The 24,365-nt window shown below is 42.0% G+C and overlaps 1 protein-coding gene across 1 annotated transcript in view; it reads right to left on the reverse strand.

The window, feature by feature from the left end:
* Nucleotides 1-10,326: 10,326 nt before the first annotated feature.
* The window catches only part of LOC147896537 (uncharacterized), a 38,856-nt gene continuing 24,817 nt past the window's right edge, over nucleotides 10,327-24,365 (reverse strand). Inside the window, exons 4-5 of the mRNA XM_087381990.1 lie at nucleotides 11,333-11,836; nucleotides 10,327-10,738 (exon numbers count right to left, since the gene is read on the reverse strand). Coding sequence (XP_087238116.1) covers nucleotides 10,655-10,738; nucleotides 11,333-11,836 — 588 coding nt within the window. The 3' untranslated portion in view covers nucleotides 10,327-10,654. The remainder of the gene's footprint in view (nucleotides 10,739-11,332; nucleotides 11,837-24,365) is intronic.

Raw genomic sequence — 24,365 nt, forward strand, 5'->3', positions numbered from 1 at the left:
ATTTTGGTGGGTGCAGAACACCCTAATCTTCTATTTCATCCACATATATATGTGTTTGAGTATTGTACATAACCAGGGTTAAGGTACAATGGCCTTTAACCCCCACCACCTCTCACTTAAAGGCCAATGTGCCTTTAAGGGAGAACAACCAATGAGCATACTATCCAATGCCCATCAATACATGACAATACTCAAACCGCTAACTAGGTAGACTCTTTGCTAGTATATCTGTAGGGTTATCATTTGTATGAACCTTGACAAGCTCTATACGCTTGTCCTCAAGCACCTCCCTGTGATAAAATGGTACCTGACCTCAATGTGTTTGGTCTTTGCATGAAAGACTGGATTCCATGCTAGCTGAATAGCACTCATGAAATCACTATGCAATGTCACTACACCTGTATGAATCCCCAAATCTCTCACTAGCTCAAGCCATATAGCCTCCTTGCAACCCTCTGTGGCTGCAACATACTCGGCCTCTGTGGTAGACAAAGCAATGCACTTCTGTGCACAAGACATCCACGAAACTGCACCACCTACAAAGGTGAACACATAACCAAAAGTGGATCTCATGCTATCCATATGCCCTGCATATTCGGAATCTGTGTACTTAAATACATGCATCTCTCCTCTACCAAAGCAGATACACACCTCCTTGGTACCCTTCATGTACCTCATGATGCACTTAACTGCCTCCCAATGCCTCTTTCTTGGATTAGCCATATACCGGCTAACAACTCCCACTACAAATGCAATGTCCAGTCTAGCAGCTATCATAGCATACATAAGACTCCCAACCGCTAATGCATACGGAACCATGGCCATCATGGCCCTCTCCTCATCTGATTTGGGACTATTTTCTTGACTCAATTTCACATATGGAGGCAATGGAGTACTTACTGCCTTCTCCCCCTCCATATTGAAACGCTGCAACACTTTTGTAACATACTCCTTCTATGAAAGCCAAAGGAGTTTCCTACTCCAGTCACGCGTGATGCGCATACCAAGAATATGACCTGCAGGTCCCAAATCCTTCATGTCAAAGACCTCATGCAACTTGGACTTCAATGCATCAAGCTCATAAGTGTTCTTGCTAGCCAATAAGATATCATCCACATAAAGTGCTAGGAGTATCAGGCTATTATCCTAAGCCCTTTTAGTGTAGAGGCAGTGATCAATCTCACTTCTTCTGAAACCCTGGGACTGAATAAAAGCATCAAACTTCTGATACCATTCTCTAGGCACTTGCTTAAGGCCATAGCAACTCTTTTTCAGCTTGCATACCAAATACTCTTTGCCCTTTTCTTCAAAGCCTTCCGGCTCTATCATGTAAATTTCCTCATGCAAGAAAGTTGTCTTGACATGCATTTCCATAAGCTCCATATCTTCTATTGCGACAAGTCCAAGTACACATCTAAGTGTGGTCATCTTCACAACCGGAGAGAGTATCTCATCGAATTCCACACCCTTCTCGTGCTTGAACCCTTTAGCAACCAAATGGGCTTTGTATTTAGGCACATCATCACCTGTGACATTCATCTTGTAGACCCATTTACATGGCAATGCTTTCTTTCCATGTGGCAAAGAAACCAAGTCCCAAGTCTTATTCTTTATGAGTGAACTCATCTCTGATTGCATAGCATACTCCCACTTGCGCTGATCCTCGCGCATCATAGCCTCTCTGTAGCAAGAAGGCTCCCCGCAATCAGCAAGCATCACATAGTCTACCCCTGGAACAAATCTCTTAGGTGGTCTAGACACTCTAGATGTTCTTCTCAAGGGCATTTTAGCTTGCTGTCTAGCCTACATATCAGCTACATTTAGCTCATCATTGCCACCAATAGATGATCCATCATTTGCCCTTGATTGTGTATAGGTGGGAGTACTTGGTGGCTCCATTTCCTACACATTCGGTGCATGGACAGCAACACTGTCTATCAACATATGCGGGTGGATTCTCATCCTGGAAAGTAATTCTTCTCATTTCCACATCCCTCATGGGTGTCTTATGCATCTTCTTCTCATTAAAGACCACATCATGGCTTCATATGATTTTCTTTGCTTCTAGATCCCAGAGACGATAGCCCATCCCTCCACTTTCACCATAACCCAAAAAGATGCATTTCCTAGACTTAGGATCTAGCTTCTTTCGAGCTCTTTTGACACATGTGCATATGCATCACACCCAAATATATGCAAATGAGAGTAAGAGGGCTTCTTGCCTTTCCATGCCTCTTCAGGAATACCACCATCCAAACTCCTTCTTCTCATTGAAGACCACATCATGGCTTTGTAAGATTTTCTTTGCTTCTAGATCCCAGAGACGATCCATCTCTCCACTTTCACCATAACCCAGAAAGATGCATGTCCTAGACTTAGGATCTAGCTTCTTCCGAAGCTCTTTTGGCACATGTGCATATGCCTTACACCCAAATATAAGCAAATGAGAGTAAGAGTGCTTCTTGCCACTCCATGCCTCTTCAGGAATACCACCATCCAAACTCCTGCTAGGTGATCTATTGATCACATGCACTGCAGTCTTCATTCCCTCAGCCCAAAAACCACTAGAAAGACTTGCATTGGAAAGCATACATTGCAACTTTTCCTAAATGGTACGGTTCATCTATTCTGCAACTAGATTATGCTCTGGAGTATGAGGGAACGTGAGCTCCCTCTTAATCCCCTGTGTATCACAGAAATGCTAAACGTCATGAGAGATATACTCTCTATTATCAGTCCGTAGGCATTTAAGCATTCTACCTCACTGATTTTCAGCCAAAGCCAACCATTTTTTAAATGCCTGGAACACATCACTCTTTCGAGCTATAGCATAAGCCCACACTTTCATAGTTGCATCATCAATGAATGTCACATAGTATTCAGCCCCGCCTAATGACCATGTAGGCATGGGACCACATACGTCTGAATGCACCAAATCAAGCCTTTCAAGCTCTTTCTTTCCCCTTCTTTTATGGGCTGGTTTAGTCTACTTTCCATAGAGACAGTGCTCACAAAATTCAAAATCAGAAAAACTCAAATGCAGTACATAACCCAAATGGCATAAGAGTTTCATTCCATTTTGGCTCATGCGCCCCAACCTGCAATGCCACAAAGAAGTAGTTGGCTGCTCGGTTATTGCAACAACATGATCAGACACCCCTGATACATGTAAGGGATACAAAGTCCCAACTTGGCACTCTTGGCTAAAACCATACAGCCCTTCTGAATTTTCCAACTCTGAAAGCCAAAAGTGGTCTGAAAACTAGCATCATCTAGCTGACCCACTGAAATAAGACTCTTGGTCAACTTAGGCACATGTCTCACATTTTTCAAAACAAATGTAGACCCATTTGCAAAAGAAAACTTTATGTCACGTGCTCCCACTATATCACATGCATAGTTATTTCCAAGATGCACACAACCTGTCTTTCCATTATCTCATAAGTGGAGAACCATTCCCTATGGGGAGTAACATGGAATGAAGCACCAGATTCCAAAATCCAATCTTGGGAATATGCATCATCTTAAGTGGTAAGCAAGTCTGCAGGTAGACTAGACATGAAGAGAATGTCATTTTCACTATCATCAGTGACTGAATTAATCTCCTTGATCTTCATTTTTCCTTTGTCCTCCCTTGGACTCTCTTCCTTCTTATTTGCACCCCAATTTGCATTCTTTTTCTTATCCTTTTGCTCTCTTTTCAGCTTGTAGCAATCCTTTTTCATATGGCCCTTCTTGCCAGAGTGGCAACACTCAATGTTCTGTGCCCTGGATTTGCTATGAGACTTCCCTCTTTCTTGGGACTTCCCCCTGAACTGTCCCTTTGCAAATTTAAGCCTGCATCCTGCTTGTTGCCATCCATAGACTTCCATCTAATCTCCTCGGCCAACAAGCTACCCACAACATCATCAAACTTCAGTACTCCACCAGGTGCAGAGTTACTAACAATTGTACGGAAGATATCCCATGAGGATGGCAATGAACATAAGAGAAATATTGCCTTAGTCTCCGCATCAAAATTCATCTTTTGAGCCTGAAGCTGGCTGAAAATAACATTGAATTCATTCAAGTGAGAAGCAATGGAGACCCCTTCCTTCATCTGCAGCTCAAACAACCTCTTCATGAGGTAAACTTTATTAGAGGCAGTTTCCTTCTCATACGTGGCACACAATTTCTTCCACAAATCTTCCATAGTCTACTCATTTACTGCTGTGAAATAAACTGACTCTGGAAGATGAAGTCTAATAGTAGACTTTGCTAATACATCCAACTCATTCCAATCATCCTCAGACATATCTGTAGGCTTAGCTTCAATCCCTGCCAAGGGTTTAATCTGCTTCTTTTGAATAAGCACATCCCTTATCTGTTCTTTCCACAAAGAAAAGTATGTCCCATCAAACTTTTTAATGCTGAAAAGCTCCTTTTCAGACATGGAAGAGGATGCCATGATGCAAATGAAACAAAATCCCAAATGCTAGTACCTGCAAAAGAGCAATTGCACCAAATACCAGATGCACCCAATATGTATGCTTTAATGAAGGATAGTCTCACCAAAACTCAAGGCTCAAAGCATCAAAATGCATCTGACTCATGTGCATATACTATGCATCCATATGAGCAAATTTGGCCCAAAAGAAAATGTCAACCCACAATGACAAAACAATGGCAAATATAATGCCAATAAGAGCCAAATGCCTCAAGCATAAACACCGTCCATGGGCATAAGCATCAATAATGTCTCATCCAAAAGATCATAGCACAACCTGTGCATCCACTGCAATACGTCAAAGCTGTCCCTCAACATAAAATAGCATTTGTGTGCTAAACATCCATCAATAAAGCATCCCACAAGGCAATCTAGCCTTATCAACGCATCCAACAAGGATCACAATGCATCCAAATGGCTTGTAAAGCATCCACTGTAACCCAATGCAAACCACAAATGAGCACACATGGCTCAAACTGCAACCAGAGTGATCTGCATAAGGTATATCCAAGAAATTACATCCTTACAGCAATGACCGCTAGTGAAAGTAAAACCTGGGATGTCTCAAAACATGGGTGTCACTTCATAATCAAACTCAACAAGACAATCTGCAAATATCTCTCTTTTGCCACAACTCTAAAATATCATCCAAGGATGGAGTAAGAGCCAATCAACTCTTGTATTTACTTGCAAAAATAAACCTTAGGAAACTTAACCTTAGCCAAAATGCCACATGGCAATCAATGAGAAGGTCTTGAAAACTTTGAGAAACTTCCTTCAAAGAGACAACGAAAAAACACAGAGAATCACAACTCCCTCGATTCTTCATGGAATGGCAAGCAGCTTTGTAGAGATATGTTTCAGGCAATCCCGAATTTAACAGGACAGACAACTCTGCAAATGGAGGCCCGAATGTTGAGATCCCACTCACATAGGAAATGGCAAAATGAAGATGTCAGAGTAGACAGAGATTCACCACAACTTCAAAAGTTCACTAGATAGGAAGCAGCTTCTCAAGTTGAAGTTTTGGACCACTCTGGATCCACTGGGAGTGTCAGAACTGCAAATGGTGGCCTGGATATGGAGATAAATGGTGGCCTGGATATGGAGATCCAACACACGAAATCCTCGTAGGAAATGAATTTCGTCACTTTTTGCAGGAGCTGTAACTTTTCACTGAAAACTCAGATGACAGAGATGTTAAAAATGAAAATATAGCTCTCAATCTGATCTACAACTTCCTTGAAGACTTCAAGTCAAATTTCTGTCTCTAACTCCAGGTATTTGTGCCACTACATATGTGTGTTTGAGAAGATTTGCTTATATCCTCCGCCTTCAACTTTGCAACCTAGTAAAACAAGCAGATTTTGCCCCTTTCTCTCCAACTGCTATAGCAGCTCCAAAATCTGCAGCTCCTCCTGCTGGACAAGGATCTTTGGGATGCACGACTCTCTCTCCAGACTAGAGGCTGCACTCAGCTGCTCACACTACCACCAGGCTCTACTGCCAAGCTCTGATACCAGTTGTGAGGACACAATGGAAGCTGAGAGGAAGAGAGGGAGCTTGAGAGACACACATTTTGGTGGGTGCAGAACACCCTAATCTTCTATTTCATCCATATATATATGTGTTTGAGTATTGTACATAACCGGGGTTAAGGTACAATGGCCTTCAACCCCCACAAGAGAGAGAGAGAGAGAGAGAGAGAGAGGAATATATATATATATATAGAGAGAGAGAGAGAGAGATAGGGAGGGATGGTATATATATACATACATACATACATACATACATATACATACATACATACATACATACATATATATATATACATACATACATATATATATATATATATATATATATATATATATGTATGTATGTATGACCCCTCAGATAATATCTAGCATATTGGGGTAAGGGGTTACCACAGCTGCAAGCCAATGAATGTGATGGAGATTATGTGAGGTGTTGAGATTTCCAAACGTGATTTTTGCCCAAATTTTTGGATTAGAATCCTATTGCAACTTGCCTTTATATTATGTGAGGTACCATTTTATCTGGAGAGATTGGATTGAAATATTTTTATGCTTCTAGGCCTTTTGTTTGGAAATTTGTAAGTGTGCACTGTGGAGACGAGAAATAGATGCGTAGGTACTGGAAGTTCAACAAGAGACAAGCTTTAGGTAGGAGGCAAACTATTACAAATGTAGCCGAAAACATAGAGGCCTCATTCATACTGTGCACGATGTGGTCGATTAGCATATGATAATAACTAGTAACACTAATGCAAGTCAAAATCAATCTCCACAACCACAAGTGGACACAACATCCTCCCCGCATAATGCTCATGGAATAATTAAAGGCTTTCTTAAGGCTTCTTGAATAGCACAAAGGAGAGCAAAAAATAGGAGTGAAAAACCATAGTTCTATCAGCCCAGAATGCGGTTTTGTAATCAATGTACATGACTATGTTGAATAGAAATGCAAGTTATGTCATGAAGCGAGATCTAGAGCTGCCCCTTATGTAAGGGGTCACCTACTTGGCTCTAGCTACTCTCGGGGCAAGTGTAGCTGCTTGATAATTAAAAGATTAACTATTTAGGCAAGCGAAAATAGGCAAAAAAGAATGCTTTAGCAAGTTATGAGTGATAGTTCTAATGTCGCATCTACCACTATTCCAAAACAATCTCAGACTCCAATCATACAACCTCCCACAAGTAGTGAGGCCACTCAAGCCCATTTCAATAGTATTGATGTAAGCACGCCTCAATTGAGAAATCAGGAAATATTGGTATCTACACCACATAGATAGAGTTACTATTGGGAATGAAAATCACAACGTGAGGCAACAATCAATTATAGAGATAATCTGGAAATGACTCAATATGTTCTTGGCCAATCAATTTTGTATCCCAATTATCCATTGGGTATGATTGATAAGGTTGACATGTAAGATGCATGCACTTGCATCACGTGGTATAGTGTAGATTTCACACCTCCTACTTATAATGCCCTGTGGAAAACTATACTAGACAAAGCATATGTCGAGTAGATAGATTGCATCAGTTGCAATATTTTTTAGCTATTGCATTACACAAGATGCTTGTTTTAGATTGATGGACAAATGTAAAAAAATGCTCGTTGTTGAATGAGATGATTGTATCATTGAGAGGAGAGACATCTCATAAGTCCATTGATTCATAAAATAAGAAAGTTAGCACCACTACATATTGTTGGGTACCTCCTTGATTGGAAGTGGTGGAACATGAAACCTGAAGAGGTTCAATAAGGTGGTTTGAGCTTATTATCCATAGGATGCTACATTTACTAGGTGTTGTATTGAGCTCGCTAAGTATCAATTCAAGTAGGCTTTATTTGCATCTATCGATATACAAGCACTAGCCAAGAATACATATACACAGAAATGGTGGAAGATGAATGGTGCTAGTTGTGAGCTCCTATGTCCACTTGCCATGATGATTTTGGCACAACCATGCTCCAACACAGGTGTTAAAAGAAATTGGAGCCACTACAAGTTCTTTGAGGAACAAACTCCTAGAAGATCGTGCTGAGTATTGCAATCATAAAATGTTATCTACCTTAGGAGAGAAAGGGTATGAGACACAAGATCCAAAATGGACATATGATATTGTTCCCGATTCTATCCCTTGCGAAGAGGTTACTCCCATCGTTTAAATGGCCGTTGCAGTCCTAAAGAAATGAGAAGAAGCAAGAGGTAAAAGATGATATTACTGACATGAGGACAATGAGGAAGGCATTATTGGCCTTTCCAAGCACAATTATGATGAACACAATGAGGAAGATGATGATTCACATCCTTGTAGCCTTGATGCTTGATTTTTTTGAAAGTGGAGTAAATTTTTGAACTCTTTTAAGTTTTGACAAATAACACTAGTTTGGTAGGACATAAATATGTCGCAGGACACCTTTATGTTCTATTACCTTAGCCACTTCCAAGAATTGTTCTAAGGAATTGGTAAGGCATTTTGGGATTTTGATTATTGACCACAACAACTTAGATGCTTAAAAGAACTTGGAATAATTATGAATTGAAACTAAAGCCTATGACTTTGAGTTCTACTTAAGTGTTAAGGTCAACATGTCACCAAAATTTCAAGCTGCATTTTAAGACAAAATGCTCATCATTCTTGATTAGAATGAGATTTTAATATAGTTTTAAAGTCCCATAGTCTAATAATTACTATTAAACATATGTTTACATTGCTTTTGAAGTTAGATAATCATACTTAATATGATGTACGGACTCAAAAGAAAATTTTTTGAATGTTTATAGCTATGCAAATTTGGTCTTTTGCACATTTATTTGACATGTATAACAATTTTCAAAATCAACCATACTTTGTATATGTATTCAATATCATATTATGGAGTAGCATGAGGTTTTTAGGAGACCTATCATGATGTAAAAGGTCAAATTCAATCCTCATTTTGATTGTTGATTACGTTGAAATTTATACTAATTTTAAGTTGCAAGAATTAATTGATACCAAAGGAACCTTCAAAGGTCTAAATTATTTTCAAAGAGTGGCTCTAGTCATGAACAGGTGTGCATATATAGGATGTCGAATGTTTCAAAGTTGTGTGTAGAGGAGCAAACCTCTATGAGAAAATATCAAATAGCTTTCTCCCATTCACTCAACCAAATTCTAGGATGGGATGGCATATGCTTGTGATACCTCATCATTCTGAATAGGCACAATTCGGTACTATTTCTATTCGATAATTTAGACCATAGGATTTTAGATTGTTGATGCATAATTAGTTGTTAGCTAACTTTTAAGCAAATTGCTTTTAGGTATGGAATTCAAGTTGTGCCAAGGAAGTGACATGTTAGAAGATGTGGATCCACAAGATGCAAATAGTTTGTCCTTGGATTATTGCAAGACTTAGCACCGATAAACATTATAACACCAATGTGTTATTAGAGGATCATGTGGGAGATTCATCTAATGATTTTTACATGACACAACACATGTTACGCTATACCCACCTTTTAAGAGTTCATTCATGGGTTTAACTATGGTTTGAATTTTATATACTTAGCCATCTTCGCTTGGCAACAAGTAGTGGAGTGCTCTGTTTCTCAATGCTTTGTTCAACTTTGGGTCAAGGCTCCTATAAGAAGTTCTTGGCTTGTCTTAGAATCACCTCATTTTAAAGTTAGCCTTATGGGCTCTCTTTCCCTATGACTTGAATCACCAACTTGGTTAAAATTCTTCCTTTGAACTGCTACATTATAGTAGGTTTGGCTAGAGGATTGTCGTCTTATATGGTTCTTGTTATCTTCTAGGAAGACAACCATGTCTTGGTTGCAAGTTGTTGTTGTTGTTGTTGTCACAAATACTAAGCAAGACATATATTAGACTTGGTTGTATGACACCTCACTTGAGTCAAGGAATATGAAACTCTAGTACCATGTCCATGCAACAAAATATACAAACTCACAATGTACCATATCAAAGTGAGCCAAGGAACATGTTACAGGTTTGCAAGAAAAAAAAAATTAATCTAAATATTGATACTCATATCAATGGTTATTTCAATGCTTTCTACCAAAAAAAGAAACACACTGGCATTATTGAATTTGAGTTCCGTGAAAAGCTCCTACGGTGCGGGCACCTAAGGGACATTGCACCAACATTTTAGGCTGCAAATTACTCTCTATATATATACCTTTGTAAGACCAGAATATATCCAATCGTACAAATTCAAATTTTTGTTGTTCTAAATTACTAGCCAAATGTGAAACTAAAGTTCAAGGTAAGGCATATTGCATGCAAATCTACAAATACTGCCAATTCACTACACAGATCAGACAAAAGTCCAGAAAAATGATTCCAGATTTTGACAAGCACACAAGGATGCAGCTTGGATGGACACACTGACACACCTTTATTTAGTCAGTGAGCATCTTGATTTATTTTTAAAAATTCAGTAATGAATCCAAGCCTGCAGCAAGCTATTAAAAAATTAGCTTGTCAGCCTTGTATGATCATTACATCCTAAGATTTCTCAATAGCATCCATGCTCTAAACATGTCCTCAAAATGGCACACCTTTTTCCCATGACCTCAAATAAATCACTATGGCATGAAAAAAAAAGTTGGTGCTGTGTGGGAAAGTTCTAAAGAGGGGAGGAAAAGCTTAGCTGGACACCTCTCTTGCCACGATCATTATCAAATTGCCGCAAAATATGACAGAAATTCACCTGCATATTTGACAAAATCATAAACTAGTATCAGTGCTGTTCAGAGACTAACCTGTATGCACCCAGACCCCCCCAAACACACACACAAAAACCCACAAAGAGGAGACAGTATCGATTAAGTTGTCAACGCCTACAAATCAGATAAAGATACATCACAGCTGAGAACTGTCAAGAAAATGCACAAGCCATCTCTTAAAATAGTACTCAACTATAAGATTACACTCTAAAGATGTACATGTTATGGAGAACTGCGAGATGTAATCTCTGAAATATATTGTGCGCATGCGCACGCCACAGAGAGAGAGAGAGAGAGAGAGAGAGAGAGAGAGACACACACACACACACACACAGAGAGTGTGTGTGTGAATGAAAATGAATTGCTTTCGTAACATCAAACGAAGATCCATCAGGAGCCATTGAACAGTGAAAGTTACGAATAAAAAAACTAAAAGCAGCTCTATGAAAGTTTTCCATGTATGCCTAGTCTTTGACTGTGTATGCTTTCTTCCTGCAATTTCAGAGCTAAGAGAGGACGAGGGAGAGAGAGAGAGAGAGAGAGAGAGAGAGAGAGAGAGAGAGAGAGAGAGGGAGGACCTCAAGGCGAAAAAGCTTGGTTGGAATCACAATGCCAGCACCCGCAGAACACCTGAACGAAGACACAAATCTCTGAAAGGATAATTGACGATCTTCTTCAGCCAGACTAACTAAGTTGCCTGCACATATGAAGCAATGACCATGTATATTCTGCTCTCTTAGGAATCCCACCGGCAGATCAAATGATAAATCTGCAAAACCAGTCACAGCAAGGTCACCCCCAAGTGTGTCTCTCAATGGGGGAGTTTCAATATCTTTCACCGCTGCTTTAGCTCGCCTGATCTCCATAGGCCCCACTCCTCTAGAGCGGAAGCCTAAAAGTGTTGTTGGACCATTCATGTCACACACAAGGGATGAATGGCCTCCCATGAAAATTCGGTCACTGATTGGAGTTACTTTTCGGCGGAAACCTTCCCCCCATGGCATAATCAATCCCCCTGATATACCAATATTCAGAGCTGCATTGTAAAATCCCAAAGGAATGGCATACCTAAGATCAATTTCCTGTGATCAAGAACAAATTCATGATTGTAAGAGGAGAGAGAGTGATGGCTCATAGAGGTCATGAGAGATTTTGTACATTTTCAAATTTCATTATAGACCTTGGACTCTGAACCACGCATAAACTAAGTAGACAAATAATACTCAAATGTTCTTTGGTAGCTAACAACAGCCTGAAAAGTGAATATATAACTGATAGGAGTCATTGCACATGTTTACAAATTGTTAACCTGGTATTGTATCGTTAGAATTGCACATGCAAAACATAAATCAGCTCATATATAATCTTTATTTCTTCAAAGCAACAAGCAAGAATCACGTATTAATCCTGAGTGTATTGACAATTTAATTGAATTAAGGCTTGACAGCCCAACCCATGGAGGAGCGGGGAGTTACAAGCTTCAATCATGCTTGAATAGAATAGGGTGATTATAGAGAAAGAGAGCAAGCCATAAAATGCTCCCAGCTGATCAAGATAAGGGTGAATTGGTGTTCCAAGAGAGTGAGCCGAAGGACAGGGCAAGCATATGGAAATATGCTCGTAGAAGAGTGTCGAAATTGGGCTGGAATACGGTGAAGCAAAATGGACTGGCAACATCTACATGCATTGCATGTTTATGTAACTAGCTCTTTGCATACATGGAAAAGTTGCATGTTTTTCAAGTGTTCATGCATGTGCCAGTAAAGACTCAACGTGGCCTGCAAGTCACGTATGCTAAAGTAGAAAGGTTCTTTTGGAGCGAAGTGCTCTTAAGTTGAAGTAGGAAACTAGCTAGAATAAATGCATGCCACAGAGTAACACACAGCACCTCAGTACCCCTGCATGTGCACATATGCAACTTCCACAAGTTCATGCACTTGAATGGAAACCAGCAGTTTCCTCTTCCACGCTTCTTTCTATAAGCCACCGGGCATCAGACTGAGGCCCATGTTACCACATATTGTGGAACTGCACCAAAAGACATGACACACAATTGAAATGTACCAATTCAAGGTATGACAGATTCAGATGCATCAGCCTGTGCCACTACATGAAGTTGTATGCAAACCTAAGATCTACCCACTATTAGGGCGAAATCATCCCAAGCTCATCAACCTTTTTTTTTTTTGCAAAGAAAGGAACCTTCAGCAGCGAAGGTGCTGAGTATGGAAAAAACTGATAAAGGCTGAAAGAAGGAACCAGCCTAGTCCAGAGAAACCCAGCTCACTGCCTAGGAAATCTCTGGTACAGGGGCTAACAGCCAAGTAGGGGGACTACACAACCAATGAATCCCTCACGGAGTGAATGTGTAGAAAACTCCTGCAGGCCAAGCCTTGCAGAAATGTGCGCACCTCGCAACAGTCGCCCTAGAGCCCGGGGTCTCACGCTCCAGGTTGAGTGTAGGGTGTAAATGATATCCTGCCAGATAGCGACCAAGGTAGCCGAAGGTGAAATCGGATGCTCACCCATCACCAGACTACAGCGAGCAACCCAAATGTCCCACGCTGTGACACTGGCTACTACTGGCTACTACCTCCCACATGCTATCCTCCGGAAGAGAGTGAGGATCCGTGCTATCAGGAGGAACAGCCTCGTGAAGCTCTATCCTTTGAATGCTCTGACCTTGCATCCAGTAAGCTAGGGAGACCTCATCAATCTGGAACTCATGACCTCCCTCAGTCAACCAAGCCATCACCCCCCAGGTGTAGTCCCTTTGAAGGCCATCAACTTCAATTACGACCAACATCAAATCGATGCCCAATCTATTCACCAACTCAAACACCTACACTAAGCTTTGACAAACTACCTCAACCACCACCAATTTTCGTACGTTGCCAATACCAGACATGACAAGCAATGCCAAAGCACGCAATTCACACCTTTGAGCTCTTGGGAAATCCATCCCACGGAAATTTTTTTTTTGGGTGTCTCAAACCTTCAAAACGACACACCTAGGATATCAAATAGTCACGCCCACGTCTGGGCATAACGTGGCTAGCTTTAGGGAGGTCAACTTAAATATGGATCATGTGACCTGACCCTGTGACACTTAATAAATGACAAACCCTTGGCACATTTCGGGTAGTCTTTGTTGGTGAACTAAAAGGAAAACATGGAGTGAACACAAACTGAGAATTTTTGCTTATGGAATGAAGAAAGGTGAGGTCCTTAAGTAGGCACCTCTTACATGATCACTGACATCACTGATGACCTCTGAGCTCCACAATCATCTCCTCAATCTGCTCCTAGATTCTCTCAATCATCCTATGTGGCTTCTACCACCACCTAACAGTGCTTATGGACACCTAACTGTGCCTCTAGCACACACACATAGAAACCAAGGTGTGCCTCGGGCATACACCTTGAGATATCCCATCATACCCCCCTCAAGGGAATGCCTCAGGCTATGTCAAGGATACATCTAGTCTCATAGTTTCTTATGTCATCTCATGGTGGTCAAGGACAAATCTATGGCTAGGTTCTCATGCTAGCAAGGGGTTCCCAAGGGTGTGAAGTAAACAAAAGGGATACAAAAGACCTTCCAATGGTTATCTCCCCTGCATGAGCAAAACACATACACATGGCCTACATCATATGGTGACCAAAGGTGTTTACAAAACACACAATAGTTTATTTCATGCATTTTGGAGGACTATCCAGGCTGAGTACCTTGACTCAACATAAAAAAGAGAGATCTGGAGCATATATGGAGATGATTCAAAAAGCATAATCTTCATAGGATGCCTCATCTAATGGAGGCACATCAACTGAAAGTAGATTGGCAGTTTCTGACTTTCTAGTTGCTTCCTTTTTTACTCTACAAAACTTTTCATGGTGATTGTTTTTGCCACACTGTTTGCATGGATTGATCTTGAAGCAGTCTTTTGAGAGGTGATTAGTCTTCCCACAATGTTTGCAAGGTGAAAACTTGCCCTTCTGAATTTTTATGGCATAGGCTGTGTCATTGCCTCTCCGGAGTTCCATGTGCCTCTCTTCTTCTTAAAGAGCAAAAATAAGACCTTCAAGATTAGGATTAGGAAGATTTTTCAAAGTGGTAACAACATGATCATAATCTTCAGGCATACTCTTGAGCAACACTGCCATTGCATCATCTGTAGTGATTGGAGAGTTGATAGAAGCAAGTTGAGTCATGAGACTCCTCATGTAATTGACATGGGTAGCCAAAGGAGTGCCACTAACCATCTTCAATTCAAAGAAAGCAATCTTAAGTAACAATTTTGATATGTGAGAGCTAGCACCAAAAATAATATCAAGCTTCTGCCAAGCTTCTGAAGGAGACTCCAAATCAGAGATGTGATGAATATAGTCATCTCCTAAGGCAAGAGCAATGATGCCATAGGCTTTCTCCTCTCTAGCAGGATCTCTTGCCGAGCGTGTCGGAGCTGAGGATTCTCCAGCATTGGAGGCTGTTGAAGAAGAAGTTGAAGCCGGTTTGACAAGCCCCCAGAGGTTTTCCCTCATCAATGCAAACTTAACCTTCATCTGCCATGTGTGAAAGCCCTTACCATTAAACTTATCCATATTCAAGATGGTAGCCATGAGAGGGTCTAACCCAAAATGGGCAGTGTCTACTCTCTTACAAGGCTAGAAAGAGTTAAAGAGCTTCAAAATACAAGCATTTAGAGTAGCAAAGGCTTGCAACCAAAATCCATACTACAAATCAATGATGCTTTCACTTGCATGCTTCATAGAGGTGACTAAATGAAAGTATTCCAAGCAAATCCAGGTATAGCAATTTAAAAGAAAGTTGTAGCCACAGTTGTACTGACGCTTTTCAATACTTTAAAACCTCAGAAATGCTAAAGTAGCATCTAATGTAGCATCAAACTCATAACCTTGTCAAAACTGTCCAAAACAGAGGCCTGAACTTGGAGGGCTTGTATCTCACTCTTCAAAGCAAAGAAAACAGGGCTTTCTGAAGCAAAAGAAAGCTCATATACCAGAGAAGATCCAGCACAGAGGTTGGGCAAAATGGCGCACTGCTTTGCCAGCGGGAGTTGCTGCAGGCTGAACCTGTGTTTTGACGTTTTCTCCTTCGTTACTGAACCAAATGGGCTGCAAAGTGACCCAAAATGTTCGTCTTGAAGTCGCCCATCTACTCCTAAGAGGGCTCGAGCAATGGTGCAGTAGGCAGGGAGTATTCTGCAACAGAAGAATGACGAAAAAATGCGCTATTTGGGGAATGGTGTCATCCTGCTTCAACATGTATCCACTTGCTTGGTACTATTTCTTTTTGTTTTTCAATAGTATGCTTATTAAGAAATGAAATGTTTTTCTACTGTTCAGTTACGGACAATGGGGACTAGGTCTAGCATTTGAGGGTGGACCCCCTTGCTTGGTGTTATGGGCATTAGTGACCCACAAGAGTGATGGCCTCTCTTTGAGAGGGACATCTAGAAACCACACCCCACCTGAGTACCCAAACATGGGACCAATCAAATGCACAGATTGCATACCGACCTAGGAACCATTCAAGAGAATGTTCCCTGAGCTTTGGGTGTGGGCTTGGCAGCATGCCAAGAGTAATGGAGATACAAGATAAGACGACAAACAAATGAGCTCAGTATGGCTCAATTATGACCTTAGAGTACGTCAATACGTAGTCTAAGCTGTTAGGAACCCGTGGGTGCGATCAGAATTAAATTCTGACAACTTTGAAATTTTAGGGTTTTTTGGGAGTGACGTGGCAGCTGACACGTGGCAGACTGCCACATGGAATCTGAGCTGGCAGGTCAGTCCACCTGTCCCACACATGTGGCAGCATGCATGGCAAGTGGCAGAGCATGCAGGCCAAGTGTTTGGCCCCAAATCTGGTAGATTTGGGGCAGGTTGTGGGCTGTCCTCTTTGGGACTGCAGCCCACCAAAAATCTGGGACAAGTGTCCACCTTCCACTCTAGGCCTAGGGGGGGGGCTGAGCCTATAAAAGAAGGCCTCTCCCCTTCATTCCACACATGAAAATTTCGTCACTTTTCTTCTCCCTCCTTTTGGATGATGCAGCAGAACCTCTCCAGCTCCTTGGGTGCAGCCAGCTTCTCCCCAGGCCATTCTCTCACCTCAGCAGCACTTTCTCTCTTTACAACAGCACATTCTCTCTCTACAGTTCCAGCCCCTCCTCTCCAGAAATCTGCCCCCTCTCAGCTCTTCTGGAACAGCAGCAGCATCCTCTCTCCTTCACCTAGCCTGGAGCAGCCACAGCCCCTTTCTCTCTCCTGCTGCAGTCTTTCTCTCTCTACTGCAGAATTTCTCTCTCTACTGTTCCAGCCCATTTCCCTTGCAGAAATCTGCCTTTCTGTGCAACTCTGGAACAGCAGCAGCTCCTCTTTTACATCTCCTCCCTTGGGATCAGCATTGGCACTCTCTCTCTACAGCTATCACTCCATAAAAGCTTTCTCTCTCTAGCCTACAGGCTGTTTTTCTAAGCTGTTCTCATTCCAGCCCCATTTCCACACTCTCCTCACCCAAGGTAGCTTCAGAGGCATCAAGGACTTCATGTACATAAGGGTCAAGTCACGAAGGGAGCCTGTATTGTCAAGTTTACCTCATTTACAGCACTATTTCATGTTGTTTCTACTATCTTTCTAGAAAGTAGTGGTTGTCTCTAATGTTGGATGTAAGTGGTGATTGTTGCAGGCTTCTTCCTTGTGGGTTGGGCAAGCCAAGAGTTGAAACCTGAGCTTGGAGTCCTCCTTTTTGTTGTCTACCCTGTACATATGCTCTTGAGTCTTGTATCTAGGTCCTAGGTTTTCACTGAGTTCATCAGTTTGGAAGGTGCATTGCACCTTGGTCTTGTATCTCCATTTTCAAGAATAAAGTGAGCCTGGATAAGGGGAGGGGGCCATCTTGGCCCCTCAATCATATTGCATTTTCCAATGATGTCACTTTGTGTTTAAGCTGTATAAGTCTTAATTCCAGCTTAATTGCAAACTCTTAAGTTCAAGTATATGTATTTGGCAACTCGCAATCATCTCATTCAAATGCCTCTGCAAAATCCGTTATTTGAATTAATAGAAAGCCCCGAGTAGTTTACATTGGCATCAGAGCTTAGGCAGTGGTCCTGTACTCTGTGCTTTCTCTTATTGAGTCTCTCCTTCATTGAGTCAGCTTGTCATCATGGCAGCCAATGGACCTGACCCTCCTCCTAACTTGCATGAGTTGAGTGCTCTCTTGGCAAACATTGCTCAACAGGTTCAAGTGCTGGAAAGCAGCCAAGCAGAAACTCATGACATAAGGGCCCAATCCCAAGGAAGAGGCCGTGCGGACAACACCAACTCCAACAAGGAGGGAAGATCATCCTCTTCTTCCCCTCCTCGAGGTAGACGGCATCATCGGAGTCCATCTCCTTCGAGACGTCCACGGAGATGAAGGTATGCAAAGCATAAGGTACCTCTTGGAGATAAGCTCTTCAAGTTTACCAAGTACAAGGGAGAGGACAAGCCCGAGGTCTTGCTGGCCTGGATCCGAGACCTCGAGTATTTCTTTGAGGGGGACGAGTACGAAGACAAGGCGAAGATTCGGTTTGCCGTCCTGCACATGCAAGACCGTGCTTCACTCTGGTGGGCAGCTATGGTCAACACTGGACAGCAAGCCCACACCTGGAAGCACTTCAAGAAGAACTTGATGAGGCACTTCCTGCCTAAGGAGTTTAAGAGAGATACAATGGTGCAGTGGGACATCCTCCGCCAACGCCAAGAAGAGAAAGTCAGTGAGTATGTTGATCGTTTTTGGGATACTTTGTTAAAAGTTCAAGCATTCAGTAGGAAGGATAAAAAAGAGCAGCAAAGGAAGTTCTTTGCTGGCCTACGGTATATCGTTCAGCATGAGGTGGACATTGCCACTCCTACTTCTCTCGAAGACACCATCAACATCGCCTTGAAGGTGGAGAAGAAACAATCTTTCTCCAACAAGCGGAATGGCAGCAACAACAAGCGAAAGTCCCAGGGAACCTCTTCCAAGGAACAAAGGGGTAAGGAGACAGCAAAGGACGCACCAAAAGAGCAAAAGTCAGCCAGCCAGCCTCCTTCGAAGAAAGCAGCCCGCACTTTCAGCTCATTGTCTCCACAACAAAAGCAAAAGTATTACTCCGAAGGGCGGTGTTTCAAGTGTGGCGATCGAGGCCACAACTTCTACGAATGCCCTCAAGCTGCCAAAAACAGCAGCAACAAAGAAGCAGCCCTCAAAAAGCCAGTTTTGGTAGTTAACAAGGTGGAAGCACCTCCAGAAAAGGGAGCTGTAAATGACACACATAGTTTGTTGAAAACATGGGGTCAGGTAAAGGATCAATCCGCTTTGTTTTTGTTCAATAGTGGAGCTACTCACAACTTTATTTCTCATGAGATGGCACAGAACTTGGGGATAGCCCCAGAGGATAAAGGAGAAGCCTTGGAGGCAACTGCAGCCTTCAAGAACCAAGAGGAGAAGGTGTACCCCATCATCGGCAAGCTTCGAGTACACATCCAAGGGTACTTGGATCATCTACCCTTCATGGTGGCACCACTTCAAGGATCAGATGTAATTCTCGGCATGCCCTGGCATAAGCAAGTCAACCCCCGAATCGATTATGTGAAGAATATTCTAACCCTCCAACATAAGGGTAGAGATGTGAGCATTACAGCGGGAGTTTCAGGAAACACCATTCCTATGGTAAGTCATGCACGATCTCCCAATTTGCTTAAGAAAGGAGTATGTTCTTTTCTAGTGTTTGTACGCGATAAGCAACCAAGTGAAGAAAAGTCAGATCCTCTCACAAAAGAAAGATTAGATTTCCTTCAGGAATTCTCTAGTTGCTTCTCTCAGGAACTTCCTAGTCACCTCCCTCCTGAGAGACCAGAGGATCACAAAATTGACATAGTTCCAAGGTCTTCACCTCCAAATAGACCCCCATATAGAGTTAGTCAATCTCAACAAGATGAAATCTTTAAGCAAGTCCAAGAACTCTTGGACAAGGGATTGATCCAACCCAGTAGTTCTTCTTTTTGCTCTCCTGTCTTACTAGTCCAAAAGAAGGATAAAACCTTAAGGATGTGCATAGACTATAGAGCCTTAAACAAACAGACGGTTAAGAATCCTTTCCCAATTCCTCGTATAGACGATATCTTTGATCGTTTAGGAGGATTTGAAATTTTCAGCCGCATAGATCTTAAGAGTGGCTACCATCAGGTACGAGTTGTACCTGAGGACATTCATAAAACAGCCTTCCGAACCACATTTGGGCTGTATGAATATATGGTAATGCCATTTGGCCTTACTAATGCCCCAGCCACGTTCAATCGACTGATGGAACGGTTGTTCAGGAACTATAGACAGTTCACTGCCGTCTTCTTTGATGACATCCTCATTTTCAGCAAGAATGAGGAAGAGCATAAGGAACATCTAAAGATTGTATTTCAAATCTTAGCTGAAAATGCTCTTCACATCAATGAGAAGAAAAATGAGTTCTTTCTTCCTGAGATTCACTATCTTGATCACATTATCTCACGAGAAGGTGTCCGTATGGACCCAGCCAAGATACAGACAATTGTAGAGTGGCCTGACTTGAAGAGTGCCCATGAGGTAAGGTCTTTTCTAGGCCTATGCTCATATTACCGAAGGTTTATTTGGCATTTTGCTGAACTTGCAGCCCCTCTACATGATCTCACTAAGAAAAATCTGAAGTTCAGATGGACCCAAACAGAAAAGGACTCTTTTAAGGCTCTAAAGCATGCCCTGACTACAGCTCCTGTACTTATCATTCCTGACTTAAGGAAACCATTCCTAGTAGCAGCTGATGCCAGTGGCGATTGCCTTGGGGTTTCTCTTACCCAGGATGGTCATGCTGTGGCCTTTGAAAGCCGACGGCTAAGAGATGCTGAACTTCATTATGATATTTATGAAAAAGAACTCTTAGCTGTAATTCATGCTCTCAAACTTTGGAAACATTATCTTTTAGGGATAGATTTTCTTGTAAAAACTGATCATGAAAGTCTTAAATATTTTCTAACTCAACCTCTGATCAGAGAGAGACATATGAAATGGTCTACCTTTCTGCAATCATTTCATTTTCAGATACAATATACTCCTGGAAAAGAGAATGTAGTGGCTGATGCCCTTTCTCGTAGACCACGGCTTCACCATATTTCAGTTCCCTATCATGATGAGCTAACAGCCCTCAAAGAATTCTATGAGGGAGATGCTGATTTTGCTCAGCCATGGGCACATTTGAAAGATGGAGGCACCCATCATGCCTACCACATCAGGGATGGCTATTTATTCATGGAGAACAAACTATGTATCACAAAGCAGCTTAGATCTAAAGTGATGGAGGAAAGCCATAACCCACCCTATGCTGGTCATAGGGGTATTGTGGCCACTTTTTCAGCCATGGATAAATTTTTCTACTGGCCTAACATGAAAAAGGACACTGCTGCCTACATTTTAGCTTGTCTCGCATGTCAAAAAGCTAAGTATGAGAGAGGAAAACCCAAGGGTTTACTTCAGCCCCTACCCATTCCTGAGAGACCATGGGAACACATCACCATGGACTTCATTACAGGAATTCCCAGGACCAATCAAAATCATGACATGATTTGGGTGATCGTACATCGATTCAGCAAGCAAGCACTTCATTCCTTGCAGAAAGAATCTCAAGGCACCTGAAGCTGCCCATTTATTTATTAGACACATCTTTAGACACCACGGCATGCCCAAGTCTATAGTATCAGATAGAGACTCAAAGTTCACTAGTAACTTCTGGCAGGCTTTGTTTGAGAACCTTGGAACTCTTCTAAGTTTCTCCTCAGCTTTTCATCCTCAAACGGATGGCCAAACTGAAGTTACGAATAGTACACTCTTGGATTTGCTGAAATTTTATGTACATGACCAGCAAACCTTTTGGAAGAAATTCCTTCCTCTTGTGGAGTTTGCTTATAACAACACAATTCATTCCTCCACTGGAAAAGCTCCTTTCGAAATTGTATATGGTAGATCTTTACCAACTCTACTCATGCAAACAAAAGAGAAAATCTTTGCCGCTGATCAATTCGTGGAGGATTATGATTCTGCTTATGCCACGGTTCGAGCAGCCATTCAAAAGGCACAGGAGAAACAAAGAGCAGCTGCAAATAAAAGACGGAGGGCGTTTGCAATGAAAGAAGGCCAATGGGTCTTATTGAAATTTGAGAAAGCCCGGTTAAAAACCAAAGTGGGCAAAAAGTGCATCTACTTCAAGCTATCCTTTCGATATTATGGTCCTTTTCACGTGTTGCAGGTAATAAATGATGTCTCAGTCCGATTGAGACTTCCAGAGCATTGGAAGATCCACAATGTCTTCCACGTAAGCTTGGTGAAACCCTTCATTGGGGAACCACCTCAAGAGCCCACACTGGACGATGCACCTGAAGTAGAGGACACTGAGATCTTGTTGATCCCAGAGCAAATTATTTTGCATAACTTCACTACGGGACGTCGAGGCACCACTCGCAAAATGTACCTTTTGAAGTTCAGAGGGCTCCCATCTACTAATGCCCAATGGGTGGACAGAGCTACATTTCAAGAGTGTCCTGAAATCCTGGATGCTTATGAGGAAGCATTTCAGTTGCGGACGAATGGCGACCAGCAGAGACTTCTTTTCTTTAATTGCTTGCAGGTGGAAGTTCGCCCAAACGAGGGGTATCTCCAGCAGGAAGGGCTTGGAGAATGGCGGAGAACCGAGGGAGAACAAGCTTTAGCAAGATTTGGGAGAAAAGGGAAGAAATGGTGAAGATGAAGAAGAAGAAGATGGAGAAGAAGAAGATGATGTGGCACAAATGGGCTCAAGGAGGATCAAAGGGCTCTGATACCATGTTGGTGCACTGAAAGGAAAACATGGAGTGAACACAAACTGAGAATTTTTGCTTATGGAATGAAGAAAGGTGAGGTCCTTAAGTAGGCACCTCTTACATGATCACTGACATCACTGATGACCTCTGAGCCCCACAATCATCTCCTCAATCTGCTCCTAGATTCTCTCAATCATCCTATGTGGCTTCTACCAACACCTAACAGTGCTTATGGGCACCTAACTGTGCCTCTAGCACACACACATAGAAACCAAGGTGTGCCTGGGGCATACACCTTGAGATATCCCATCAGTCTTGGGGTTGAGACAGCTCTTACACCCTATGGCTATATAAGTGTGAGCCGCAGCTCATTAGGGGCATTCTTGGGAGTGGGGCCTATTGAGAATATCCAACTAAGGAGCCCATCGAAACCGATGATTCCTTAACGACATCTTGTGCAAATGGGGGTGTGAGGTATAGAACACCTAGTCTTATGGCGTAGATCATTGCCCAGGTTTGCCTACCCTCTAGTTTGGGGGTGATCCTTGAGAGGATCTACGGTTGGGTGGTGACGCACTAGCCTACACCATATGTGTCCCTTGTGTTTGTGTTCTAACCTCTAATGGTGTTTGCAGATAACTCGTGTATAGAGGATTGTAAAGAATAGGTGTAATCCAAGTTCTGCTCTGATGCCAAGACCTACAAAAGAACCATAGATAAATAAGACCAAGGTGGGGGCATTGGCAAGCTCACATCCCAACCACAAATCTGATATAAAATTCACCCTCTAAGCGTGAGGTTAGCCAAGCACTATGCTGCATCCATGGCCACAACCCCTTTGTCCCATACCATACGAGCCCACCTATAGAGATATTAATCCAAACTTGGCATAGGCCTAGTTCTAGGTCTGATATCCCCTCAAGTCCATCCCAAAGGACCCTCGCAAATGAGCCCACAACTCATACATATAGGCCCTCCTAGAGGTGTCAATAACCCAAGGGCACCCGTAAACTAGGAATAGTCTTAAAGTATTAATTGGCCCCATCAAAAGGGTCCACTACTCATGCTATGACCTCAAGGTCATAGCAATATTTTTGAATTGGCCCCCAAGCAAAAAATGCTATCATGCCCTTTGCCAAGTTCTATTTTCCTTGAAGATACCGTTGTTTTTGTAAGGTCTTCATTAGCCCATATCTTTGCTCCTATTAGGTGTTGTTTATGTTTAAGGACCTTAAGCCTTTGAGCTTGGTCTTTAAACTTAATAAATGCCTGCTTGGGTGCACCTTGAACATCTTTCCCCACTCTAAAAGCCCCACTTGATTTTGGTCTAAAATGTGCATGTCTTCCTTGATCAGGTGTTATTTATATTTAAGGTTGGTCTTGAAACTTAATAACTACCTCCTTGGGTGCTCCTTGAACATCTTTTCCTAGGTTCTAACATGTGCATGCCTTCCCTAGAAAACTTGTTGAAGGTAGCATCTTGTTGCTACCCTTCTTTCTTGAGCCCCAAAATCCTTAGATTCCTTTCCTTTCCTTGGTTGTTCCTCTTTGATAGAGCTTGAGACCTTCTCCATTTTCAAAGATACGAACCATTTTTTCTATCTTCAAAATTCCTTCTTGCAAATTTTTGCATCCTTTTCCTGATGTCCCGTCTATCCCTTCAACTTTGTCATGAACTTGCAATATTGTCCTCTTGAGTATCGTATTTTCAGCTTGTAGGTCTCTAATTACTTTCAT

This window comes from Dipteris shenzhenensis, chromosome 11 (genome assembly GCF_047967505.1).
Source record: "Dipteris shenzhenensis isolate YYH24624 ecotype China chromosome 11, Dip_SZ_1.0, whole genome shotgun sequence".
In the NCBI taxonomy this organism is placed as follows: domain Eukaryota; kingdom Viridiplantae; phylum Streptophyta; class Polypodiopsida; order Gleicheniales; family Dipteridaceae; genus Dipteris; species Dipteris shenzhenensis.